General features: G+C 46.3%; 1 protein-coding gene across 4 annotated transcripts in view; it reads left to right on the forward strand.

The window, feature by feature from the left end:
• Window positions 1–2,753: 2,753 nt before the first annotated feature.
• Window positions 2,754–22,243, forward strand: part of LOC147900482 (PTI1-like tyrosine-protein kinase At3g15890) — a 57,655-nt gene continuing 38,165 nt past the window's right edge. Inside the window, exons 1-2 of one of the 4 annotated variants that reach the window (XM_087376875.1) lie at window positions 2,754–3,102; window positions 3,377–3,545. In XM_087376875.1, coding sequence (XP_087233001.1) covers window positions 3,499–3,545 — 47 coding nt within the window. In that variant the 5' untranslated portion in view covers window positions 2,754–3,102; window positions 3,377–3,498. Of the gene's footprint in view, window positions 3,103–3,131; window positions 3,546–22,243 lie in introns of those variants that run through there. The other 3 variants (XM_087376874.1, XM_087376876.1, XM_087376877.1) reach the window with 3 other exon arrangements.

Raw genomic sequence — 22,243 nt, forward strand, 5'->3', positions numbered from 1 at the left:
ATGTTCACACAACACTATGTTTTTTGCATGGAGATTGGTTCTATTGAAGCAAAGTGCAAGCCACATTGGTGGCATGTGGCAATGTTCTAGGGATATTGTCCTGTTACAAAGGTGCATATGGTGGTGGAGGTAATATAAGGGCTAAGGGATGAGGAGGCCCATTATTCGAATCCATTTAGGCGGTTGGGTTCTTGTTAGAGTGGCCTAGTAGGCTAGATTGGGTCACCATGCTTGTGTGCTCCATGTGGCACCCATCCAAGGGGCCATGAAACTTGTACTTGTCTCATGTACATCCTTAAGATGTTGATGTAGCGAGTGGGAGAAAAGGACGTTCTCACAAACTGTAGTAGTGCATAATGTGGTGGTCAATCATAGGGTGCAAAGGTTATGACTATGCACATGTAGTGTAGGCTATGCTTCAATGAGCTATGCACTCATAGCCTGTGTGGTTACGACAATAGTGTAGACAACTAAGTTGAGGATAGTTTCTCAGAGCCGATGGTTGAAGTACACATTGACACAATGGTGCCTCTTGCATGTTCAAAAGACTATAATTGAACACGACATAGTATGCATATGCATGTCACATGAGGCATAGCAGGTGGATCCCCTTCCCCGCCAGATGAAGACACATGGCATTGGTTTGAGACAGATGGCATTGGTTTGAGACAGAGACAAAGTTTGCATCTCGACCCACATGACCCCCCCAAGCTCAATTTGAGGCTTGAAGAGGATATTAAATGGTGCAAGCCATGATAATGTTCATGTGGTCAAGGAAAAGGATTTGATCCCACTTTATATGGTATGTGCTAAATTGGAGAACATATAAGGCCCAGTGCTTAGAAGGGAGTGACCAGATCTTGCATTGGGCATCTAAGAGGGTGATGGCACACGACCCAATACTAACACATGGCAATAAAAAAGATCTCTACATGGTATTAGACATGCTGCCTAGTCACAATGGTTGGGCAATGTATATCCTTGCCATGTGCATGCAACAATTTCCTGGGCTAGATAAAAGAGCAACACCTATGGTGCACAATTGCAACTGCTGGCCCTAAGTGCAGAGAAAGGTAAGTTGTATGGATGAGCCCCCTAGAGTAGACTATAATTGGCACATGACCACTCAGAGCAAAAGAAGCCTCACGCACATGCCCACATGGTGGTGGTGGATTACAACAGAGAACAACTAGGTAGCTTCTTAAAGTATTAGCGAGTTATTGGAATATGGTGGAGAATGAGAATGATAGGTCACAAGCAGGCAAGAAACTGTTGGGGGAGGAGGCTAATGCATGGAAGTTTTGAGTTTGTATAAAGGTTTGGTGGATTGTGTGGAGTTGGATCTGGCACGGGTTGAAGGCTTTACATGGACCAATAGAAGGAAGGGTGGTGAATTTTGGGCAGATAGGCTCGATAGATTTTATATCTGAGATGAAGCATGGTGGTTATGTGCAGGGATGCTTTTATCGAAGCTATACTTACATATTAATATTAAATCTTGGCGAAAGTTTATTGAGCTAGTTTTTTTAGTTTCAGAATATTCGTAGAACATATTACACTTTATGTATTTTCTTTTTAATTTTAAAGAAAATTTTGAAAATCCTGGCAAAACTTTAAATTTTTTATCATAAAATTTTCGAATATTGGTGAGTTTTTCAAACCTTTATTTTTATGAAGGCATACAAACTTTCGACACCAATATAAAAGTTTTGCTTCTTAACAAAACTATTAGGGAAAAATCATCCATGGTTATGTGCTCCATCGTGGGAGGTAGGTGGCATGCTCACGCTAGTGTATCTAATTATGGGGAGGGCTGGTATGTTCTTTGACATGACTTATAAGTTTGATAAACGGTTGCTTGACTGTGAGAAGTTTTGTGAAGGTGTTCCGACAAACTTGGTTGTATGCAATGAGGGGGGGGGGGGTTGTTGGTATCTAGATACCCACACTTGAAACCCCAAGGCCAATCGTGGCTTGAGGAGGGGTGTTAAAAAGCACTCAAATGTAGTGCACCCCACAATTGTGACAAAAATTTAAGGGGCATCTCCAAGTTACAAAGGTGCACATCGTGGCGGAGGCAATTTAGGGCTAAGGCATGAGGAGGCCTAGTACCTAGATTTGTTTTATGCAATTGGATCCTCCTCAAAACGACTAGGTGGGCGGGGCTAGGTACTTATGCCACGCAGATCCATGTGGCTAAATTTGGCTTATAGATTGATTGTAGAGACTTAAAGTATAGTATAACATTGAGAAGTTCACAAAGATGCACAAGGATTTATGAGACAACTAGATTATTTGGACAACAAATTGTTTGACTCACTTGTTGGTAAACACTATGTGCATTTTGCCATATTATTACCATAGGAGAGAAAAATGCACATCGCAATAGGAGAGAGAGAGAGAGAGAGAGCAATTTCAACTAAAAAAGGTCTCTTGTTAGGAAGTTGATGGCAAGGTGGCTTGTCAGGAAATTGATGAGCATCAACTCTTATGCCATGCATCCACCAAAGCTATGTGGAGAGAGAGAGAGAGAGAGAGAGAGAGAGAGAGAGAGAGAGAGAGAGAGTCACTTCATACGTAACCGATAAAGCGACTTGATGTACTTGCATGGTATCTCCACCATGTGAACATAAATCCTTCTTATGTGGAAACATGTCAAGCACCTTAGGTGACAAGATGTCCTCGAGGTAGTATGAGAGAGAGAGAGAGAGAGAGAGAGCATATGCAATCAATAAAGTGACTTGAGTAGGTGAGGAAGGATGTGAGTGTCGGCAAAATGTAGAGATGTCCTGCACCAGAGAGAGAGAGAGAGAGAGAGAGAGAGAGAGAGAGAGGGGCGTAGCTAGACTTGGGAACCCAGTTTCTCAAACGGATTCCTGGACACGTCGAGGGATCGGAGTAGGCACCAGAGGTCACGCGCTTGGGCACCGAGTTGCTGAGACGGATCCCTGGACACGTTGAGGGATCGGGTTTGTTGGCACCGGAGGCCAAATGGACCAGTGAGAGCGTGAACCGACGCGCTGATGCAGAGGAGAGGAGAGAGAAAGAGAGAGTCCACTCGTGTCACATGAGCAGACGTGAACGTGCAACTGTGAGCTCATGAGGGTGAGCAGCTTGACTCAAATTTTCAAAAGTGCAGCTGACTCTCCCACTTTTTGGTCGTCTTCCTCCCACCCCTCTTCTTTCGTCCTTCTGCTCACCTGCAGCGTTGCTCATCGTAGATCTCTTCTTCGCCTCCACCCTTTCCCCACGTATTCGTCATATAGCTGCAACTGATCCCACTCCTCTTTCTAGGTTCTGCTTTCGCACTCACTTTTCCGAAATTTTCCGTAGCCCAACATGCATCTTTGATCAGGTCATCTCTTCCGTTTCTTTCAGTTGCGTGTTGCCGGTTGTCATAGACTGTGCGAAATCGACGTGTTTTGTACACGCGCCTGGTGAGAGACGGGCAGCAAGAGTATTGTGAATCCCCTCGGCACGTAGGATCGACGGGCGGGGATGGCGTTTCTCGGAAGATGGTGCTGCATGGGCGTAAATGGAGACGGGTGAGTCAATTCCTCTCCAATAAAGAAAAACGCCACAATGGGAGATCGAAGATGGACTTGGGGAACTCTCTTTCTTCTGAATACTGCTTCTTTTTATACGGCGTTCTGCATGGACTACTCAACGTCCTTCAAGGAAATCACGAAACGTGGTTTTGTCGACTCACGCGTCGACGCGACGTCCGAGTTGCTGAGTTCCTCCCTCGCGTCGATGTAGGCTTTTTGGAACGATGCGCTTCAAAAGGAAACATGTTTCATTATTATCATAAACTTTCAAAGCAGGGGACCTGTAACGTCGTTTGCCTTTGGCCGCATCCAGTCTTCAATTGTTTTTCATGAGCATGTGGGGAACCATGTGCGAAGGCATACAAGAGGTCTTCATTTAGAGGCAGGTGTGAACTTGGCCTTCTTCATAGAAAGCCAATCATCGTTTTCTTCTTGCCTCATATACTTGCTTCGTACCTTTTTTAAGGGGGTGAGAAAAGGACGGGTGTTTTGGGGGGGGGGGGGAAGGGGTTGCTGCGTTTTGTTCATAACTTTGTCCATAAAAGTTTTGATCCCTTTCAACATTGCTTGGCTTCACATGTGTGAATGTGATAATCAGTGTTCAATTATTAGAGGTGTCACTTATCTCCCAACGTGGTCATATGTTATCCTCAAAAGAATAGGTTGCTGTTAGGAATGGTGAGGCGGCAATGGGAGCCTCCTCACATGTATGTCTCTTGCTTCGAAAGCACGCCTTTCGAGCCATTGATATCATGTAAAGGGGAATTTTCTCGTGGGCCTTTTTATTATATGACCTCCACCCAAGGATGAGACACACTGGCATAGATCCTTGGCAAGGGGCAGAGTTCTCTAGATCTTGGCAGCCTTCGCTACTCATTCGGCCAGAGGAGGCATGATGGTCTACTTGAGTGCCTTAAGAAATTCTATGTTGTGGACTGGGCGATGCACAGAGGAGGAGCCACAAGAGGATGGTGTTAGATCAGTCTACGATAGGAGTGACTTAGAGCAGCCCGTCATCTCGGACTCCCAATGAAGGGGGTACAGAGTCGCGATACCTTGTTACAAAAGAAGGTGGTTCATCAGGCCATTTCAAAGATCTAGCAATAGCCGGCAATCCCATAGGATGGCTAGACTAGTTGGGAAACAATGGTGATTCGAAGGAGTAGCGAGGAGCTACAGTCATAGGCATTGGAGAGGCGGCATTTGCGTGATGCGTGACTTGGCTTCGATAAAGAGAATGAAGGAGCAAGACCTAGCCTCCCAGTAGCTTGAACATTGGTGTGAGAGTGCGTGCTTTGACACGAAGATCTACAAAGCCGAGTTTTGTTACCACTCCTCCAGGGCATGTTGGGTCAGTAGAGGGATAGGATGACCAACCACTAGCCCATGATCTGTAGGGACCCCGCTTCAACGGAGCCTACGTGATGAGGGTGGCTAGATCCACTTGGTCCCTCGTGAGATTTTGTAGATGATCACTGTTTCAGTCAAAGGAGGAGACCCCACACGTTCTCACAGCCCAAGAGTCCATGTGGGCACACACCGTACTGTGGTCTGTCAAGGCATAGACATTGGATACCCCATTCACAGATGGGGAGCTCGTGTAGGTCGTCCCATCCTAGAAGTGCCTAGGAGAGGATAATCTAACCCTACCTTTCTTCAAGTGCCTTTGGGAGCACAGTCTTACCCCCCGCGGGTGGTTCAAGAGATTTTTCATTCTAGTTTGCCCCCCTAATCGCTCAACTGAGGTTGGATTTGCCTGATTTTGAAAGGGCGAGACCGACATGATTTTTGATAGTGGTGCCCGATCCCCCTTCTGACTAGATCCTAGACAAGGTCTTGAGCTTGTGGTTGTGTCCCCATCTTGCCGACGCCATCTATTACACTCAAACATGGTTTGTTCAGGAGCAACATCTTCACCTTGGGAGGTAGTAAATGTGTATGGTTGAGAAGATTGATCTTAGATCTTCGTGGTGAATTGCAGCCATGTACTCCCATTGTCAGAGTCCCATGGGATCTTGTGTTTCATGCATGCAAGGAAGGCATTGAGATCCATTATCGTTGTGTAGGAGAGGATCCAGTGTCCAAAATATTGCATAATTTTTCACCAAGGCCCTAATCAGAGAAAAGTTTGAAGCTTTCCGCAAAGCTTTGGGCTCACTTTCATTTGGTGAGTGAACGTGGTGGCCAATGTATTCAGTTAGTTAGGAGGATTGGGGACAGTTTTCCTTCTAAGGTTTCCCTCCTAATCACAGTTAGTAGGTGAGTGACTTTTAAGTCACCCTAGGCTCACCTAGGGTTTTCGGATTTGTCATGTTGATAGCCCTCTTGTATCTCATTCTTGCATTCTCAATTTAGCTCAGCTCCACGTTTTTGAGCTTTTTCCATATCTAAACTCTCACAATATTGACCAAGGTGGTCTATGTAATTGATGATCCAAAAGATGTGTGTATGTCGAGGTCTTTGTAGAAGAAGGGAAAAAGCTGGGGAAAATAGGATATATATATATATATATATATATAGAGATAGATAGAGAGAGAGAGAGAGAGAGAGAGAGAGAGAGAGAGAGAGAGTCTATTAATGTCCATGGGAGCCCGTCATTGGTGGGGGGGGAGGGTTGCAAATTCCCGATACCTTGTTACAGGAGGAGGAGGTTCATCAGGCCCCTCTCGTTTTTATAGTGGCTCTCTCCTGTGTTTGATTCCTCGCATTTGTGTGTGTGTGTGAGAGAGAGAGAGAGAGAGAGAGAGAGAGAGAGAGAGAGAATGTTAGAAATGACCCAACAGAGGGTACACGCAGCGGAAGACTTATAGTAATGCCCAGGAGCTCACACAGTGTGCGGTGTGGGTGTGGAATCACAAACTTCTTTAACTTAATGTGCATACAATAGGTGTGCAGACTCATCAATAGACAATAAACCAACCAGATAGAGAAACCACCAAAATATATATTTCTGTCCAAAACTATGGACACAATACAAAATAGATAGATCCAGAGTCCCACCAATGGTGTGGTCCTTTGATCTAACCACAACGTCCTTCTCCAATCTGCTGGCTATCTCTAGACTCGAGCCCGTGTGCTCCACCTCCAGCGTCTGTAGACTTTCCGTCCAGTGTGTTTTTCTCCACCTTACTGCCTGTGAATCAGCCTAGGTTGGCAGCCCTTGCCAAGCTTTGTCTGCAGCACACAGGTCGTTCCACTGCTCCAACCTGCTTGTGAATGGCTGCTCCAGAAGGTATGATGATCTCAGCACCTTGTTGCCCTAGAAGACAGCCAAGGTCCAGCTTCTTCCTGGCAAGTCTGCAGCACTTGTTGCACTATCTCACCTCCTGTAGATAGGCCCAAAGAGTAGGCTCCCTGCTGCTCCTTTCTGCCCTGGAACTGCTGGCTATGCTGGATGAGAAATGAGGCCACAAGCCTCTCCTTTTATAGGCCCCAAGGGCCCCTTGAACTAACCGACCAGCCAGCCCTAAATGGGCCGACTGGCTGGTCTATTTGGGCCGACCAGTCTGCCCCAAAACAGCCCTTTAAGGGCTCACAAAACTAGGGCCTTTTGGTCCACACTTCTAGGGCTTTTGGCCCTCCAATCAAGGCAGGGGTCCAGCCTATATAAGGCATGCCACTGCCCAGTGGCAGCCCCATTTGCTGCTCTACCAGGCCACATGCAGCCCCGTACACCTGCGCTCCTGACCTGCCATGTCAGCGCTTGTTTACCCTGTTCTCCTAATCTGCCACGTGTGTGCCTCATCTCTGTACTATTCCGTACTGTTGCTGATGTCATCCGTGGTCTCTTCTCTTGGGTCCCTACTGCTGTCCTCTGCTTCGCCTTATGCTCCTGCAGATCAGCCAGGTACCCGCCTCTCTTCTTTTGGGGCACATCCTGCCCTAAGTCTCCCTCCCCCACGCTCTCCTCATTTGGGGGCTTACAGATGGGGAGGTGACCTTTCCAACACCCCCTCTCACCGACACATCTCGGCCCAATGCCAACACGTCGATGAAGATGCTCCAGTAACTCCCTGGACGTAGTCCTCTGGAACTTTTCGATGTCAAAATCTTTTCCTGGCTTTTCATCTAGTGGCTCCTGCTCCACCAGGTCCGGTTCCGCTTTTGCACACCATCCTGGTACACAGGTCCATCTTTGGTAGCACCTCCTGGCACCACCTCCTTCAGTCACGTTCTTGCCTTCGAACTCGAGCAACCCAGCCTCCACGATCTTCCAATTGTCCCCCTCATAATTCTAGGCACCATGCTTTGAGGGTCTGTTTCACCCCGTCCTTCCTTTGGCAAGGTCTGCAACAAAAGTACATCTCCAGATAACTTGGACTGCGAACTTTAAACGCACCTGGCTGAACCTGAGTCACCCTCCTTCTCACAAGGGCACAATCCTCTAGTCATGGAAGCCAATTCCCAAGAGCTTTTGAATCAGGGTCGTCCTTCAGCAAGGTCCCTGCCTTCAAGCTCCCACACCTGTGAGCCTCCTACTTGGGCTCTGATACCATGTTAGAAATGGGAAGACGTATAGTAATGCCCAGGAGCTCACACAGTGTGCGGTGTGGGTGTGGAATCACAAACTTCTTTAACTTAATGCACATACAATAGGTGTGCAGACTCATCAATAGACAATGAACCAACCAGATAGAGAAACCACCAAAATATATATTTTCGTCCAAAACTATGGACACAATACAAAATAGATAGATCCAGAGTCCCACCAATGGTGTGGTCCTTTGATCTAACCACAACGTCCTTCTCCAATCTGCTGGCTATCTCTAGACTCGAGCCCGTGTGCTCCACCTCGAGCGTCTGTAGACTTTCCATCCTGTGTGTTCTTCTCCACCTTACTGCCTGTGAATCAGCCTAGGTGGGCAGCCCTTGCCAAGCTTTGTCTGCAGCACACAGGTCGTTGTTCCACTGCTCCAACCTGCTTGTGAATGGCTGCTCCAGAAGGTATGATGATCTCAGCACCTTGTTGCCCTAGAAGACAGCCAAGGTCCAGCCTCTTCCTGGCAAAGTCTGCAGCACTTGTTGCATTCTCTCACCTCCTGTAGATAGGCCCAGAGAGTAGGCTCCCTGCTGCTCCTTTCTGCCCTGGAACTGCTGGCTATGCTGGATGAGAAATGAGGCCACAAGCCTCTCCTTTTATAGGCCCCAAGGGCCCCTTGAACTAACCGACCAGCCAGCCCTAAATGGGCCGACTGTCTGGTCTGTTTGGGCCGACCAGTCTGCCCCAAAACAGCCCTTTAAGGGCTCACAAAACTAGGGCCTTTTGGCCCACACTTCTAGGGCTTTTGGCCCTCCAATCAAGGCAGGGGCCCAGCCTATATAAGGCATGCCACTGCCCACTGGCAGCCCCATTTGCTGCTCTACCAGGCCCCATGCAGCCCCGTACACCTGTGCTCCTGACCTGCCATGTCAGCGCTTGTTTACCCTGTTCTCCTGATCTGCCACGTGTGCGCCTCAGCTCTGTACTATTCCGTACTGTTGCTGATGTCATCCGTGGTCTCTTCTCTTGGGTCCCTACTGCTGTCCTCTGCTCCGCCTTATGCTCCTGCAGATCAGCCAGGTACCCGCCTCTCTTCTTTTGGGGCACATCCTACCCTAGGTCTCCCTCCCCCATGCTCTCCTCATTTGGGGGCTTACAGATGGGGAGGTGACCTTTCCAACACCCCCTCTCACCGACACATCTCGGCCCAATGCCAACACGTCGATGAAGATGCTCCAGTAACTCCCTGGACGTAGTCCTCTGGAACTTTTCGATGTCAAAATCTTTTCCTGGCTTTTCATCTAGTGGCTCCTGCTCCACCAGGTCCGGTTCCGCTTTTGCACACCATCCTGGTACACAGGTCCATCTTTGGTAGCACCTCCTGGCACCACCTCCTTCAGTCACGTTCCTGCCTTCGAACTCGAGCAACCCAGCCTCCACGATCTTCCAATTGTCCCCCTCATAATTCTAGGCACCATGCTTTGAGGGTCTGTTTCACCCCGTCCTTCCTTTGGCAAGGTCTGCAACAAAAGTACATCTCCAGATAACTTGGACTGCGAACTTTAAACGCACCTGGCTGAACCTGAGTCACCCTCCTTCTCACAAGGGCACAATCCTCTAGTCATGGAAGCCAATTCCCAAGAGCTTTTGAATCAGGGTCGTCCTTCAGCAAGGTCCCTGCCTTCAAGCTCCCACACCTGTGAGCCTCCTACTTGGGCTCTGATACCATGTTAGAAATGGGAAGACGTATAGTAATGCCCAGGAGCTCACACAGTGTGCGGTGTGGGTGTGGAATCACAAACTTCTTTAACTTAATGCGCATACAATAGGTGTGCAGACTCATCAATAGACAATGAACCAACCAGATAGAGAAACCACCAAAATATATATTTTCGTCCAAAACTATGGACACAATACAAAATAGATAGATCCAGAGTCCCACCAATGGTGTGGTCCTTTGATCTAACCACAACGTCCTTCTCCAATCTGCTGGCTATCTCTAGACTCGAGCCCGTGTGCTCCACCTCGAGCGTCTGTAGACTTTCCATCCTGTGTGTTCTTCTCCACCTTACTGCCTGTGAATCAGCCTAGGTGGGCAGCCCTTGCCAAGCTTTGTCTGCAGCACACAGGTCGTTGTTCCACTGCTCCAACCTGCTTGTGAATGGCTGCTCCAGAAGGTATGATGATCTCAGCACCTTGTTGCCCTAGAAGACAGCCAAGGTCCAGCCTCTTCCTGGCAAAGTCTGCAGCACTTGTTGCATTCTCTCACCTCCTGTAGATAGGCCCAGAGAGTAGGCTCCCTGCTGCTCCTTTCTGCCCTGGAACTGCTGGCTATGCTGGATGAGAAATGAGGCCACAAGCCTCTCCTTTTATAGGCCCCAAGGGCCCCTTGAACTAACCGACCAGCCAGCCCTAAATGGGCCGACTGTCTGGTCTGTTTGGGCCGACCAGTCTGCCCCAAAACAGCCCTTTAAGGGCTCACAAAACTAGGGCCTTTTGGCCCACACTTCTAGGGCTTTTGGCCCTCCAATCAAGGCAGGGGCCCAGCCTATATAAGGCATGCCACTGCCCACTGGCAGCCCCATTTGCTGCTCTACCAGGCCCCATGCAGCCCCGTACACCTGCGCTCCTGACCTGCCATGTTCTCCTGATCTGCCACGTGTGCGCCTCAGCTCTGTACTATTCCGTACTGTTGCTGATGTCATCCGTGGTCTCTTCTCTTGGGTCCCTACTGCTGTCCTCTGCTCCGCCTTATGCTCCTGCAGATCAGCCAGGTACCCGCCTCTCTTCTTTTGGGGCACATCCTACCCTAGGTCTCCCTCCCCCATGCTCTCCTCATTTGGGGGCTTACAGATGGGGAGGTGACCTTTCCAACAGAGAGAGGGTTTATTAATGTCCATAGGAGACCAATAGGTGTATGGGATGGCACAAAGCCAGCTAATGCATCCGGAATGGAAGGGGATAAGGCGGCTCCCAAGGAGTGCATAAAGTGACTTTGAATTATTATAAGATACTTACATTGTAGTCTGATTTAAGACGAGGGTATTCCATCCTTCCTAGCAGCCTTGACCTTGGCTAATTTGATCGCCTTTTGGTTCAGTTAGCTCGTGTGAGCACTTCGGCTATCCATAGATTGGTCCCTTTCAGCTTGTAAGCTTGGTGAAGAAGCTTGATTAGTACATCCTATGTGCTAATTGTAATAACGGCATGCCCTCTAGAGTGGCGAATATTAGTTGTGGATGTTCATCTTCTTTCGGTCATTCAGTGCTAGGGGTGGCTGCTTGATGTGTGCTAGAGTCTCACTATATGTATCCTCCTTGTTGAACGGGCTTCAGGAAGGCCACCTATTGCGATCTTCAATGCATTGCTACGTTTGGCTTTGTGCTCCTTAATCTAAGTCAGTTTGTATCGACCTCTACAATCACTTCCTTTTGGATTGTTTGCACTTCTGTGTGAACAAGATCCTTGAATGTAGAGACTAATTGAGGGGAAGAAAGAGAGGCCTTGCAGGTCTGCCTTACTTGAGCGATTACAGATTGCTTTCAGAGCCCTTTGAGATCTTGGATTTGGGATACGAGAGCTGCCATCTGTAACCTTAGCTCTCGTACTTCTTGCTGTAGATAGAAAATCTGCTCTTGAGAACCAACGGTGGGCTGGTTAAGGGCCTCCCATTGGCATGTCTTTGCATATGGAAAGGTGTTGAGGCAGCAACCGTAGAGTGTATGTCTGGTGGGTGCAAGCCCAACACAGCAAAGCCGGCTCTCAAAACAAAACAAAACAAGTGTAGGATTTTCTTTGCTGGAGACGAGGTTCCAGGGGATTTCGAGGGGCATGTCTACTCCATATTGGCCATGGTTCTGATCACACCCCCTAGCTGAAGCTGACCCTGGGGTTGGGCTAGGGTTCCAGCCCAACTCGGGGTGGGAGAGATCAAGCGAGGGGCTGATGCTGCAAAGGAGTGCTGTGCTAGAGGAGGAGACTGCTGCTAGGAGCTGAGCAGAGGTTTGAGTTGGAGGGGTGGAGGCCGGTCCGCGGAGGCCCAGATGAGCGGGAGATTTGAGTGGAGGGCTGAGCGGGAGGGTTGAGTGGAGGGGCATGCGGAGGGGTGCGCAGGAGGGGTGAACAGGGAGGTGAGCGGCGTGGAGACATGAGATGAGCAGGAGTTGTGAGCGGAGGGTCTACGCTGAGGGAGAGTCAATTAATCTCCATGGGAGACCAACAGTTCTATGTCACAGCAAAAAGCTTACATCTGTTTAGGCAGTGTGCTAGGCAGCTCCTAAGGAGTGCATAAAGTGACTCCGAGTTATGATAAAATTGTAATATGAAATAACACAATAAATGGCCATACATCAGTTTTAAGGCTGAGGGTCTTTTGGTTTTGACTTGAACGTTGATGAGGGCCACACCCTCATCATATCACGCCCATTAGCTAGCCTATTTGGTTGCTTGGACCTTGGATAACTCTGTAGGCCATCCTCTCGTGGTTCTAGTGATGCCCTATAGGCCATGGTATGTGCCTTGTAGGCATAAATAAAGACACTTATAGTGTTAGTGTCTTTTAGGCCACATAGGACACTTAGTAGTCCTATGTGACACCTAGGACACTTAGTCCTAGGTCTAGGTACTTGTACCTTGTACTCCTTTGTTTTTGATTATCTAATCTAAGTTTAACGTGACGGCTAAGGCTTGTGCTACGTTTTGCTATCTGTACTCTCTCTCTCTCAAGCGATCCTACAGTGGTATCAGTTCCATGTTCGACTCGTCTTCTGCCCCCGGATTTGCATCTACTCCCTATACCTTCATCCGTACAGTCCGTACGAATGTACGGACGTCCATATAGATCCTGCCTTAGAATCTTTACGTTCTCCACCCGTGGCTTCTGTACTCACTTGCGTCGTACAATCTACATCAGACGTCCGTACATTGGACACTCGCCGTATGGAACATCCCGTACTCACAGCCTGCTCCGTACTTGCGTCGTTATACAGTCGTACTTGCTTCGTCGTATAATCGTACATATTCGAATCTGCATCGCTGTACATCGTACAGTTTGGTACATGCATTTCGTACACCGTACAGCTACGTACTTGAGCAGCTGTATAGATCTGTACCTGCACTACGTATCTGTTCGTACAGGATACTATATTGCTCTTCGTACATGTATTCCGTACAGTCAGCATACCTGTCCGTACTGCGCTTCCGTACATTGTACTACGTAGTACCTGCATCTGTACAGCCGTACAGTGGATTCCGTGCTGATATCCGTACTGTTCCGTACATCAGTTTAGTACCCACACTGTACGTTGTACTTGCTCCGGGATTTGGTGCACTTTTGCAGACAATTTGTGGACAGCAGTCCTAATTTTGCAGTTGCAAGCCTTGAGGCTATTTTCTTTGGGATTTGGTCTGCAATTTCTTGTTTGTTTGCAGTACATTGGGTCAGATTGCAGGACATTGAGTCACTTTTGTAGGACATTGAGTCACTTTTGCAGGACATTGGGTTAGATTACAATACATTGTCTCACGTTTGCAAAATCTCAACAAAATTTGGGGCTTTTCTACATTGGCCCTCTTTTTGGCCTATTTGCCCTCATTAAATTTGGGGTTTTTGCCATATTTGCTGTTTTTGCAGTGAACATTGCCTGCCACAGTCACATTTGGATCAGATCTGCATTTGCCCTTTGATTTGGGTTGAAAAATTGCAGATATTTGTTGTCATTTTTGGACAGCCAGCTTTTTGCAATGACAGCCTTGAGGCTTTTGGGTTTTCAGGTCTTTTTCAGGGTATCACATTTGCTATGGCTGGGAACAATCAAGATTTATTTGGAGTTCTTCGTGAAGATGATAAGTTGGATGGCAGCAACTATCCGATGTGGTCTTATCTCATGAAACATATTCTTGTTGCAAAGTATTGTTTCCGGGGCTGATCTGAGGCCAGCCAATGCTACAGTGGTTGCCTCTACTGTTGGTCCTTCTGCAGGGGGTACTCCTCCTGATGCCTCTTCCTCTAGCACTCCTGCTGCTGCTCTTCCAACTCAAGAACAGTCAAGATGGGATGCAAGAGATGCAAATGCACATTCATGCATTGCTTTATCATGCAAGAGAATCATTATTCCACACATTCGGTCTTGCAGGACAGCAAAGGATGCTTGGGATAAATTGGCTTCTCTCTATCAGATTCGCAATGAAGCTCGTGTTGCATATTTGAGAAGGCAATTATAGGAAGTCAGTATGAATGAAGGTGAGTCTATGGATGCATACCTGACAAAGGTCAAGGACCTCATGGAATAGCTTGCCAACATTGATGAGGTGGTGCCAAATTCACAGCTTGTCAGTACCACATTGAATGGACTGCTAGATACATATCAAGGGTTTGCTACAACCCTTCGATTAGTGGCCATGGGTAATCCAGACCACTATTCTTTTGATCAACTAGTGACTTTGCTTTTGCAGGAAGAGCAAAGTAGAGCTAATAGACAAGCCATTATTCCTGATCATGCATTTGCTTCACAACAGACAGGAAGAGGCAAGGCTTCCAAGCCTATGGGCAAGCCAAAATCTGCGCATAGCAGCTGCAATTCCTCCCATGCATCTAAAAATATAGTAGATAAGTCAAAGAAGAAAAGATGCAACTATTGTCGCAAGCCTGGACATGACATTTCAGAATGCAGGAAGCGCATTGCTTCGGAGAAAAAGAAAGCAGGATTGACAGTTAATGCCTCACATGCTATTGAATCCCATGAGCCAGAAGATGCTTCACATGCACATGCTCTTTAGGATGATTGGGCATGGGCTGTCCATTGCTCATTTGATCCCTCCAAAGCTGATGTATTTTTTATTGCTAATGATGCTCAGTCCTGGTACTTTGATAGTGGTGCTTCCAAGCATGTCACATCTTGCAGACAGTTGTTTCATTCTTTAGCTGATGCACCTCAAGGGGGGACTGTCACATGTGCTAATAATGCTTCATATGCTGTTAAAGGAATTGGAGATGTGCAGCTCACATCCATTTCAAGCCATCCTGTTACTCTGACAAATGTTCTTTTTGTGCCTGGAATAGAAGTCAACTTGATTTCAATTTCAGCAATTGCCACTTCAGGTTTCAGATTATTTTTGATGGCTACAGATGCCTAGTTTATGATCTTCGTGATGACAATGCCATAGTTCTCACTGGCACTTTGCAAAAGGGGCTTTATCACCTTGATCATCACTCAGCTGCACTTTCTATTGAAGCATTTGCAATTTCAGATTCACAGCTTGCTGAAACTCATCTTTGGCATGAGAGAATGGGTCATCTCAATTATAGAGCTCTTGCAAAGCTACATTCACAGCAGATGGCAAATGATGTACTTCAAACTCACAGTTTCCAAACATGTGTGTGAGGGTTGTCTTTTGGGTAAGATGCATCGGTTTCCTTTTTAAAAGAATTGTCCAAAACGCTTACAAAGGAAATTGCAGCTAGTACACAGTGATGTCTGTGGCCCAATGAGGACAAATGCCATTGGGGGTAATAAGTATTTCATGACTCTCATTGATGATTTCACAAGATATTACTGGGTATATCCTTTAAAAGCCAAATATGAAGTTTTCTTATGCTTTCAGAGATGGCTGAATATGGTCGAGAATGAATCAGGATGCAAGCTTGTCACCCTCAACACAGATGTCAAAGGAGTTTGATGCATTTCTGTCTTCACGGGGCATTATTCACTCATGCACTACTCCTTACACTCCTCAACAGAATCTTGTTTCTGGAAGGAAAAACAGGTCCACAATGGAGATGGCCAGATGCATGCTTAAGGCCAAGTCTTTGCCCAATAAATTTTGGCTTGATGCAGTAATGTGTGCCAACTATGTGCTGAATAGATCACCTATACGGGCATTGAAGACTGTTACACCTTATGAAGCATGGAAAGGCAGGAAGCCTTCACTTTCACACATGAGAGTTTTTGGGTCTCTTGCATATGTTCATGTACCATCTCAGCTGAGACATAAGCTTGATGACAAGGCAATCAAATGCATATTTATTGGTTACAACCAGGAGAGCTGAGGGTATCGGTTATATCAACCAAATACTGGGAAGATTATTGTCAATAGAGATGTAATCTTTGCTGAACATTCAGCTTCTCCTCTTGTGGACTGCAAAGCAAAGCCAGATGTTGACATGTTTGATGCCTTTGAATCTTGGTTACTTATGCCATCATCAGAAGAGGATTTTAACCAGCAACATGAGCCTCCTGCAGGCCCTCCACTAAGCAATAATCAGCCACAACCTCATGCTGATTTGCAGGTTTCTCTTCCGGCACAAAATGATCCCACTATTCATGATGCAATCATTGAAGAAAGAGCTGTCAATAGACAGCAAAGGCAAGTTCCTAGATGGCTTCTTGATACATTGAGGGACAGGAAACAAGATCAGCCTTTTGCTGCCCGGACAAGATCAGGGAATAGGCAGCATGGTCACTTTCTTGAGTTTGCACTCCTTGCTACAGCTTGCAATGAAGAGCCTCTGTGCCATAAAGATGCTTTTGACAGCAAAGAGTGGATGGATGCAATGAGAGCTGAGTTACAATCTATTGCCAAAAATGACACATGGGAATTAGTAGATCTCCTTCTCAGCAAGCATGCCATTGGAACGCGGTGGGTCTACAAATTAAAAAGGAAATCTGATGGCAGCATAGATCGATACAAAGCCCGTCTTGTTGCAAAAGGGTATGCTGAACAACAAGGCATTGACTTTGAGGAGACATTTGCTCCCACATCTAGGATTACAACCATTAGATGTGTCATTGCCATTGCAGCCCATCATCATTGGCAAGTGCACCAGTTTGACATCAAAACTGCTTTTCTTCATGGGGATCTGCAGGAAGATGTCTATGTCACACAACCTCCTGGCTTTGAGGATGTTAATTTTGAAGATAAGGTACGCTGGCTTAGAAAAGCCCTTTATGGTTTGAAGCAGGCACCCAGGGCATGGTATGCCAAAATTCATGCACACTTACTATCCCTTGGTTTTCAGAATAGTCCCAGAGAACCCACTCTTTATGTTCGTGGGAGTGGATCTGAATTTTTAGTGCTGATTTTATATGTGGATGATATGCTCATCATGGGCCCAGATACTGAGCAAATTGCAGCTTTCAAGGCTGATTTGCAGCAAGATTTTTGACATGTCAGACATGGGATGGCTCCATTATTATTTGGGCATTCAGTTTGCTCATGTTGAGGGGGGTATCATGATGTCTCAGTCCAAGTATATTGGACAACTCCTTGATCGTTTTCAGTTTGAGGATTGCAAGCCAATCTCTACTCCAGTGGACCCTGGCTTCAAATTCTCAGCTCATGATGGGAGCCCACCATGCGATATCACTCTTTATCAGCAGGCTGTTGGATGCCTTATTTATTTATGTCACACCAGACCTGACTTGCAGTATGCAGTATCTCAGCTCAACAGATTCATGCACATGCCCAGTTCACAGCATTGGCAGGTAGTGAAGAGAGTCTTCAGATATCTCAGAGGCACTCAGGATTTAGCCCTCTTCTATGGTGATCAGGGTTCACTTACCATGCATGCTTACACGGATAGTGACTGGGTAGGATGTTCCGACATCAGAGTGTCACATACTGGCAATTGTTTTTTGCTTGGCAATTCATGTATCTCTTGGCTCAGCAAGAAGCAACCAACAGTTGCCACGTCTAGCTGTGAGGCTGAGTACAGGGGAGCTTTCACCGCTACAGTAGAGTGTGTTTGGCTTCGACAGTTACTTACAGATCTTAGACATCCTCCAATATTGTCTACATTGACAGCTAGAGTGCCCTGGCCATTGCGCGTAACCCAGTGTTTCATGCGCGTACCAAGCATATTGAAGTTCACTATCATTATGTTCGGGAGCGGTTGTCAGCAGGAGACATAGAGTTGTCCTATCTTCCCACAGAGGACAACATAGCAGATATGTTTACAAAGGCACTTCCTCGTCCCAAGTTCGAAGTCTTTCGACAGGCTTTACACTTGGTTCCCTTTGTTACATGATCTGACATCCCTTGTACATTCATAGGTAGCTATATCCTTTTGCATGAACATGTGCCACCATGACCAGAAAATACTAGGTATTCTGAGACGTTTCCATAGTACTTCAGCCCATCCCATGGAGGGGGGTTTGTAGGCCATCCTCTGGTGGTTCTAGTGATGCCCTATAGGCCATGGTATGTGCCTTGTAGGCATAAATAAAGACACTTATAGTGTTAGTGTCTTTTAGGCCACATAGGACACTTAGTCCTATGTGACACCTAGGACACCTAGTCCTAGGTCTAGGTACTTGTACCTTGTACTCCTTTGTTTTTGATTATCTAATCCAAGTTTAACGTGACGGCTAAGGCTTGTGCTACATTTTGCTATTTGTACTCTCTCTCTCTCAAGCGATCCTACAAACTCACTTGCCTTTTGACTCAGCTGTGCTCGAGTGAGCCCCTCGACTACCAATAAATTTGTCCCTTTCAGTTTATTGGATTGGCGAAGAATGCCAAGTCTTGTGCAAAGAATAAGTACAACGTGTTAGAACATGAAGTCAAGTGTGAGGGTGTCCTAGAGTCCTAGGGTGTCCTACAGTTGTGTGGGTGTGAATGTGTCTAGTAGGTGAGCAATTAGTGCCACCTCCTAGTGTTTGGTGTGTGTGAGAAGACAATTCATAAGATTGCAAGAACGGATTCCCAAAATATCTCATGTTGTGATCCTGCCATATGGTCCAAAAAGTGTGTGAGAAGACTCTCCCTACGGCAATCTATGTATGATGCTTGCCATCAAGGAGATCTTCCTCAGTCATGCCTGAAAATAGTTTCTCTTTGCTTTGATTTCCTGTTGAGGCTCTCTGTTTTTTGAGACCCTCATGTAAATCTTGCTGATAATATACCTCTCATGGATTTACCAAAAAAAAAAAAAGGGTGCGTGAGAAGACAAGGCCAGCCAGCCTATAAAATGGCACTTGTACTCGTCTTTCATATTAATCATTCCATATTGTGCTTCGTGCCCATCTGCCTCCATCATGTGATTGTTGCCTCACGCTCTATTCTCTCCACCATGCTCCAACAAGTGGTATCAGAGCCTGTGTGGTCCTGATCCAGTTTTGCCTATCTCGCTACTGTTATAGCTTTGGACGCTGAAGGCTGAGGATGATATGCGCCACAATCGCATTTTCTTCCTACTACTACCTTCTACACGATCCGTTGCTGTGTGCTTTTCCCTGCTCAGGCCGCCCCTGTGAAGCGATGCTACTGTCAGCTCTTTCCTGAAGGAACACATCATTGGCTTCTGAAGATGTATGTGCCTACTTTTTGCACGTGGTACGCTGGAGACGTTATTTTTAATTGAGGGAGAACTAGCTGCGCCATATAGTTGTTTGTTTTAGTTGCTCGCCCGGCTGGAGTTGAAGAAGATATTACACAGCCATACATGAAGAATCGCAGCCTCTGTTTGTTGGTGGACACTTGCTATACTAGTGTCAGCCGAATCATATTTCTGCAGCAGCATTTTGATGAAGGCTCTGACGTATCTCTTCATGCGACAAATTGGGCAGATCATCGAGTTTAGGAAGGTGTGTTGTGAGCATTGAAAGGAGGTCGATTGCATATATGATGCTTACCTCTTCAATACAAAGGTTGGTGCGATGATACGTTGACGGGTTGTGTAACTCGTATCTTGGAGTGCAAAGGAAGAAATCCTGGCATTGTGAGTGGGGCGAGAAAACATGGCGATCCAATCTAATGGTGAAGCAGTACACAGGAAAGGGAAACATAGTAGCGAAAATGAGTTTTCTGTTGGGGCACTTTCTACTTCAAGAGATACACCACTATTCTTTCCATGATTTCTACACTAGCTGGACATCATTAATCTGAAGTTCTGTCGATTGATTTTGCTGGCACTTGCGATGGAGCTATACAGCTTATGTATGCCGACTTTCAACCTGTTGTCATCGTGTTTCTAAATGTTGTGCCAGATTTTCAAAGATGTATCTCGCTATCAGAGATAGCTATCAAGCAACGCAACAGATTTGTTGAGATTGATGAATTAGCTGCTCAAATAGGGGCTTTTGCAAAATTTGTACACATTTGCTTATCATTTGTGCATTCATTTGGGAATTTTGCCACAGTAAGCAAGACTGACCCAAATTAAGGCATCCTATCCGACATTGCTGGCGTCCAGTCCGACATTTTGAGAGTCATGCTGTGATTGCTCCCCACAGTTGCTCCTATGGGCTTCATCGACTCGTTCTTCGAGGGCATTCATGCCGGGATCTTTATCGACACTCGGATTTTGGATGTGCATACACTTGTATGCAGTAGCTGTGCGGAGGACATCTCTCATTTCGAGAGATCTTTTATCCTTTATTTCCTTTGGGTATTTGGGTCTTCTGCCGGGGTTGACCCCCAAAATGAATGTAATGAAGGGTTGTTGAGTGTTATTGAGTCAATAAAGGTTCTCAGCCTTGGATTGTCCTCCTAAAATGATGTAATCTTTTCTATTTTTCGTGTTTGACTCCTTGCCATTCTGTTCTCCTAAAATGATGTAATTGTCCTCCTAAAATGATGTAATCTTTTCTATTTTTCGTGTCTGACTCCTTGCCATTTTGTTCTGGAGTCAGGAGGGGGATGTACTGTGGGAGCCATGTATTGGCTTTGATGGGTCTTTTTATCAGGCCTAGCATATGAGTTCCAGGATGTTGGTGCATTGGTTTCCTAGACCTCTGAGTTGGTCATGCATCCATGTTGAGACATGAGCTTGTGCTTCGTGCCCATTTGCCTTGATCATGTGATTGTTGCCTCACGCTCTATTCTCTCCACCATGCTCCAACACATGCGCAGTGGCATGCTCCAACACAACATGCGCAGTGATCATCATGATCACTTTCTCCATCAGATGGGACCCAAAGGAGCAACATGTACTCTGTCATGACAAGAGAAATGATTATTTAGTTAATTAATAGTCATTAGAACTTTATTATTGTTAGGCGCCAATTTGATGGTGCGGTTATATGTTTGTATTTATGATCGATCAAGCGGTGTAAATAGTACCGCCAAAACTATGTAACATTGGCCAATGATTATTAATAAAGATGTGCACACACGTGTCTAGGTCCTAGGGGCAATAGGAAAGGGAAAGGGTGCATTAGAGTGCATTGAATGGTAGGTGCATGGGTCATAGGCTAAGGGTAGGTGTAAATGGGAAGATGGAACTTGAGTGATCTCAAGGGACATTAATGAAAGGGTATCACCCTTCCATTGTGAATCTCACGTAGCATTCTTTCTACCACATTGCATTCATCCGTCATCTCTCTCCCACCTTGCATGTCGGTCGAAAAAGAAACAAGTACTCTCACGAGGGCGCTCTTCCCCATTGGAGGGCCAATCGGCATTCAAATTCTGCATGCATTGCACACATTTGCATTTTCGAAAAGTGTGGATCTTCACATTTGGTATCAGAGTGGCGATGATCCACGAGCGGGACGAGAAGAGGGCGACAGTTGTGAACGACGGAAGTCGCAAGAGAGGTTGGCGGAAAAGGATCACGATCGACCGATCTCGAGGTTCTGAGACAAGGGATTTTTTCTGAAAAATTTTGGCCTTCAACGGCGAACGGCGAACGGGGTGTTCTTTTTCCCCCCCCCCCAATGTGAATGTACCCTTAAACCGTGAGAAAAGGGGATTCCCGTTCTACCCAACCGGAAGTCGGATCGGAATAAGATTTTAAGGGAGTGATCCACCCATCAAGTAACCCCTATAACGGTATCTAGAGCTCCAATCCGCTCAAAACAAGTAGCCCAAACGGAGCGTACCAGTTTACAGCAGAAATACAAGAAGAAAAGCTTCAAAGAGAAGGGAAAGGAGGTCATTTTAAGTGTCTTCTCAACACAAACGAAGCGGGAGTCGGATAAGTACCACCACCTCTACAACACTTGAAGTTTGCTGTAAAATAAACCTTCTTTTTTGAAATTACAGCAAGACATTTTCTCTCTTGTATTAATAAAAGGAAAGAATGGAAGGGGAAGGGACATATAACAATGAACTTATTCCTTTTCCTCCATTACCCCAAGGAGAGAGAGAAAGAACACCTTCACCCCCTCTTGAAGAGGATGGATTAGGTGAGAGTTATACACATCTTGAGTATGATAACCCACAAATAGATTTACAGCAGTCTCTCCTTCAAGAACCTACTGATAGGGAGTTCTCC

Source organism: Dipteris shenzhenensis, chromosome 7 (assembly GCF_047967505.1).
Source record: "Dipteris shenzhenensis isolate YYH24624 ecotype China chromosome 7, Dip_SZ_1.0, whole genome shotgun sequence".
NCBI lineage: Eukaryota > Viridiplantae > Streptophyta > Polypodiopsida > Gleicheniales > Dipteridaceae > Dipteris > Dipteris shenzhenensis.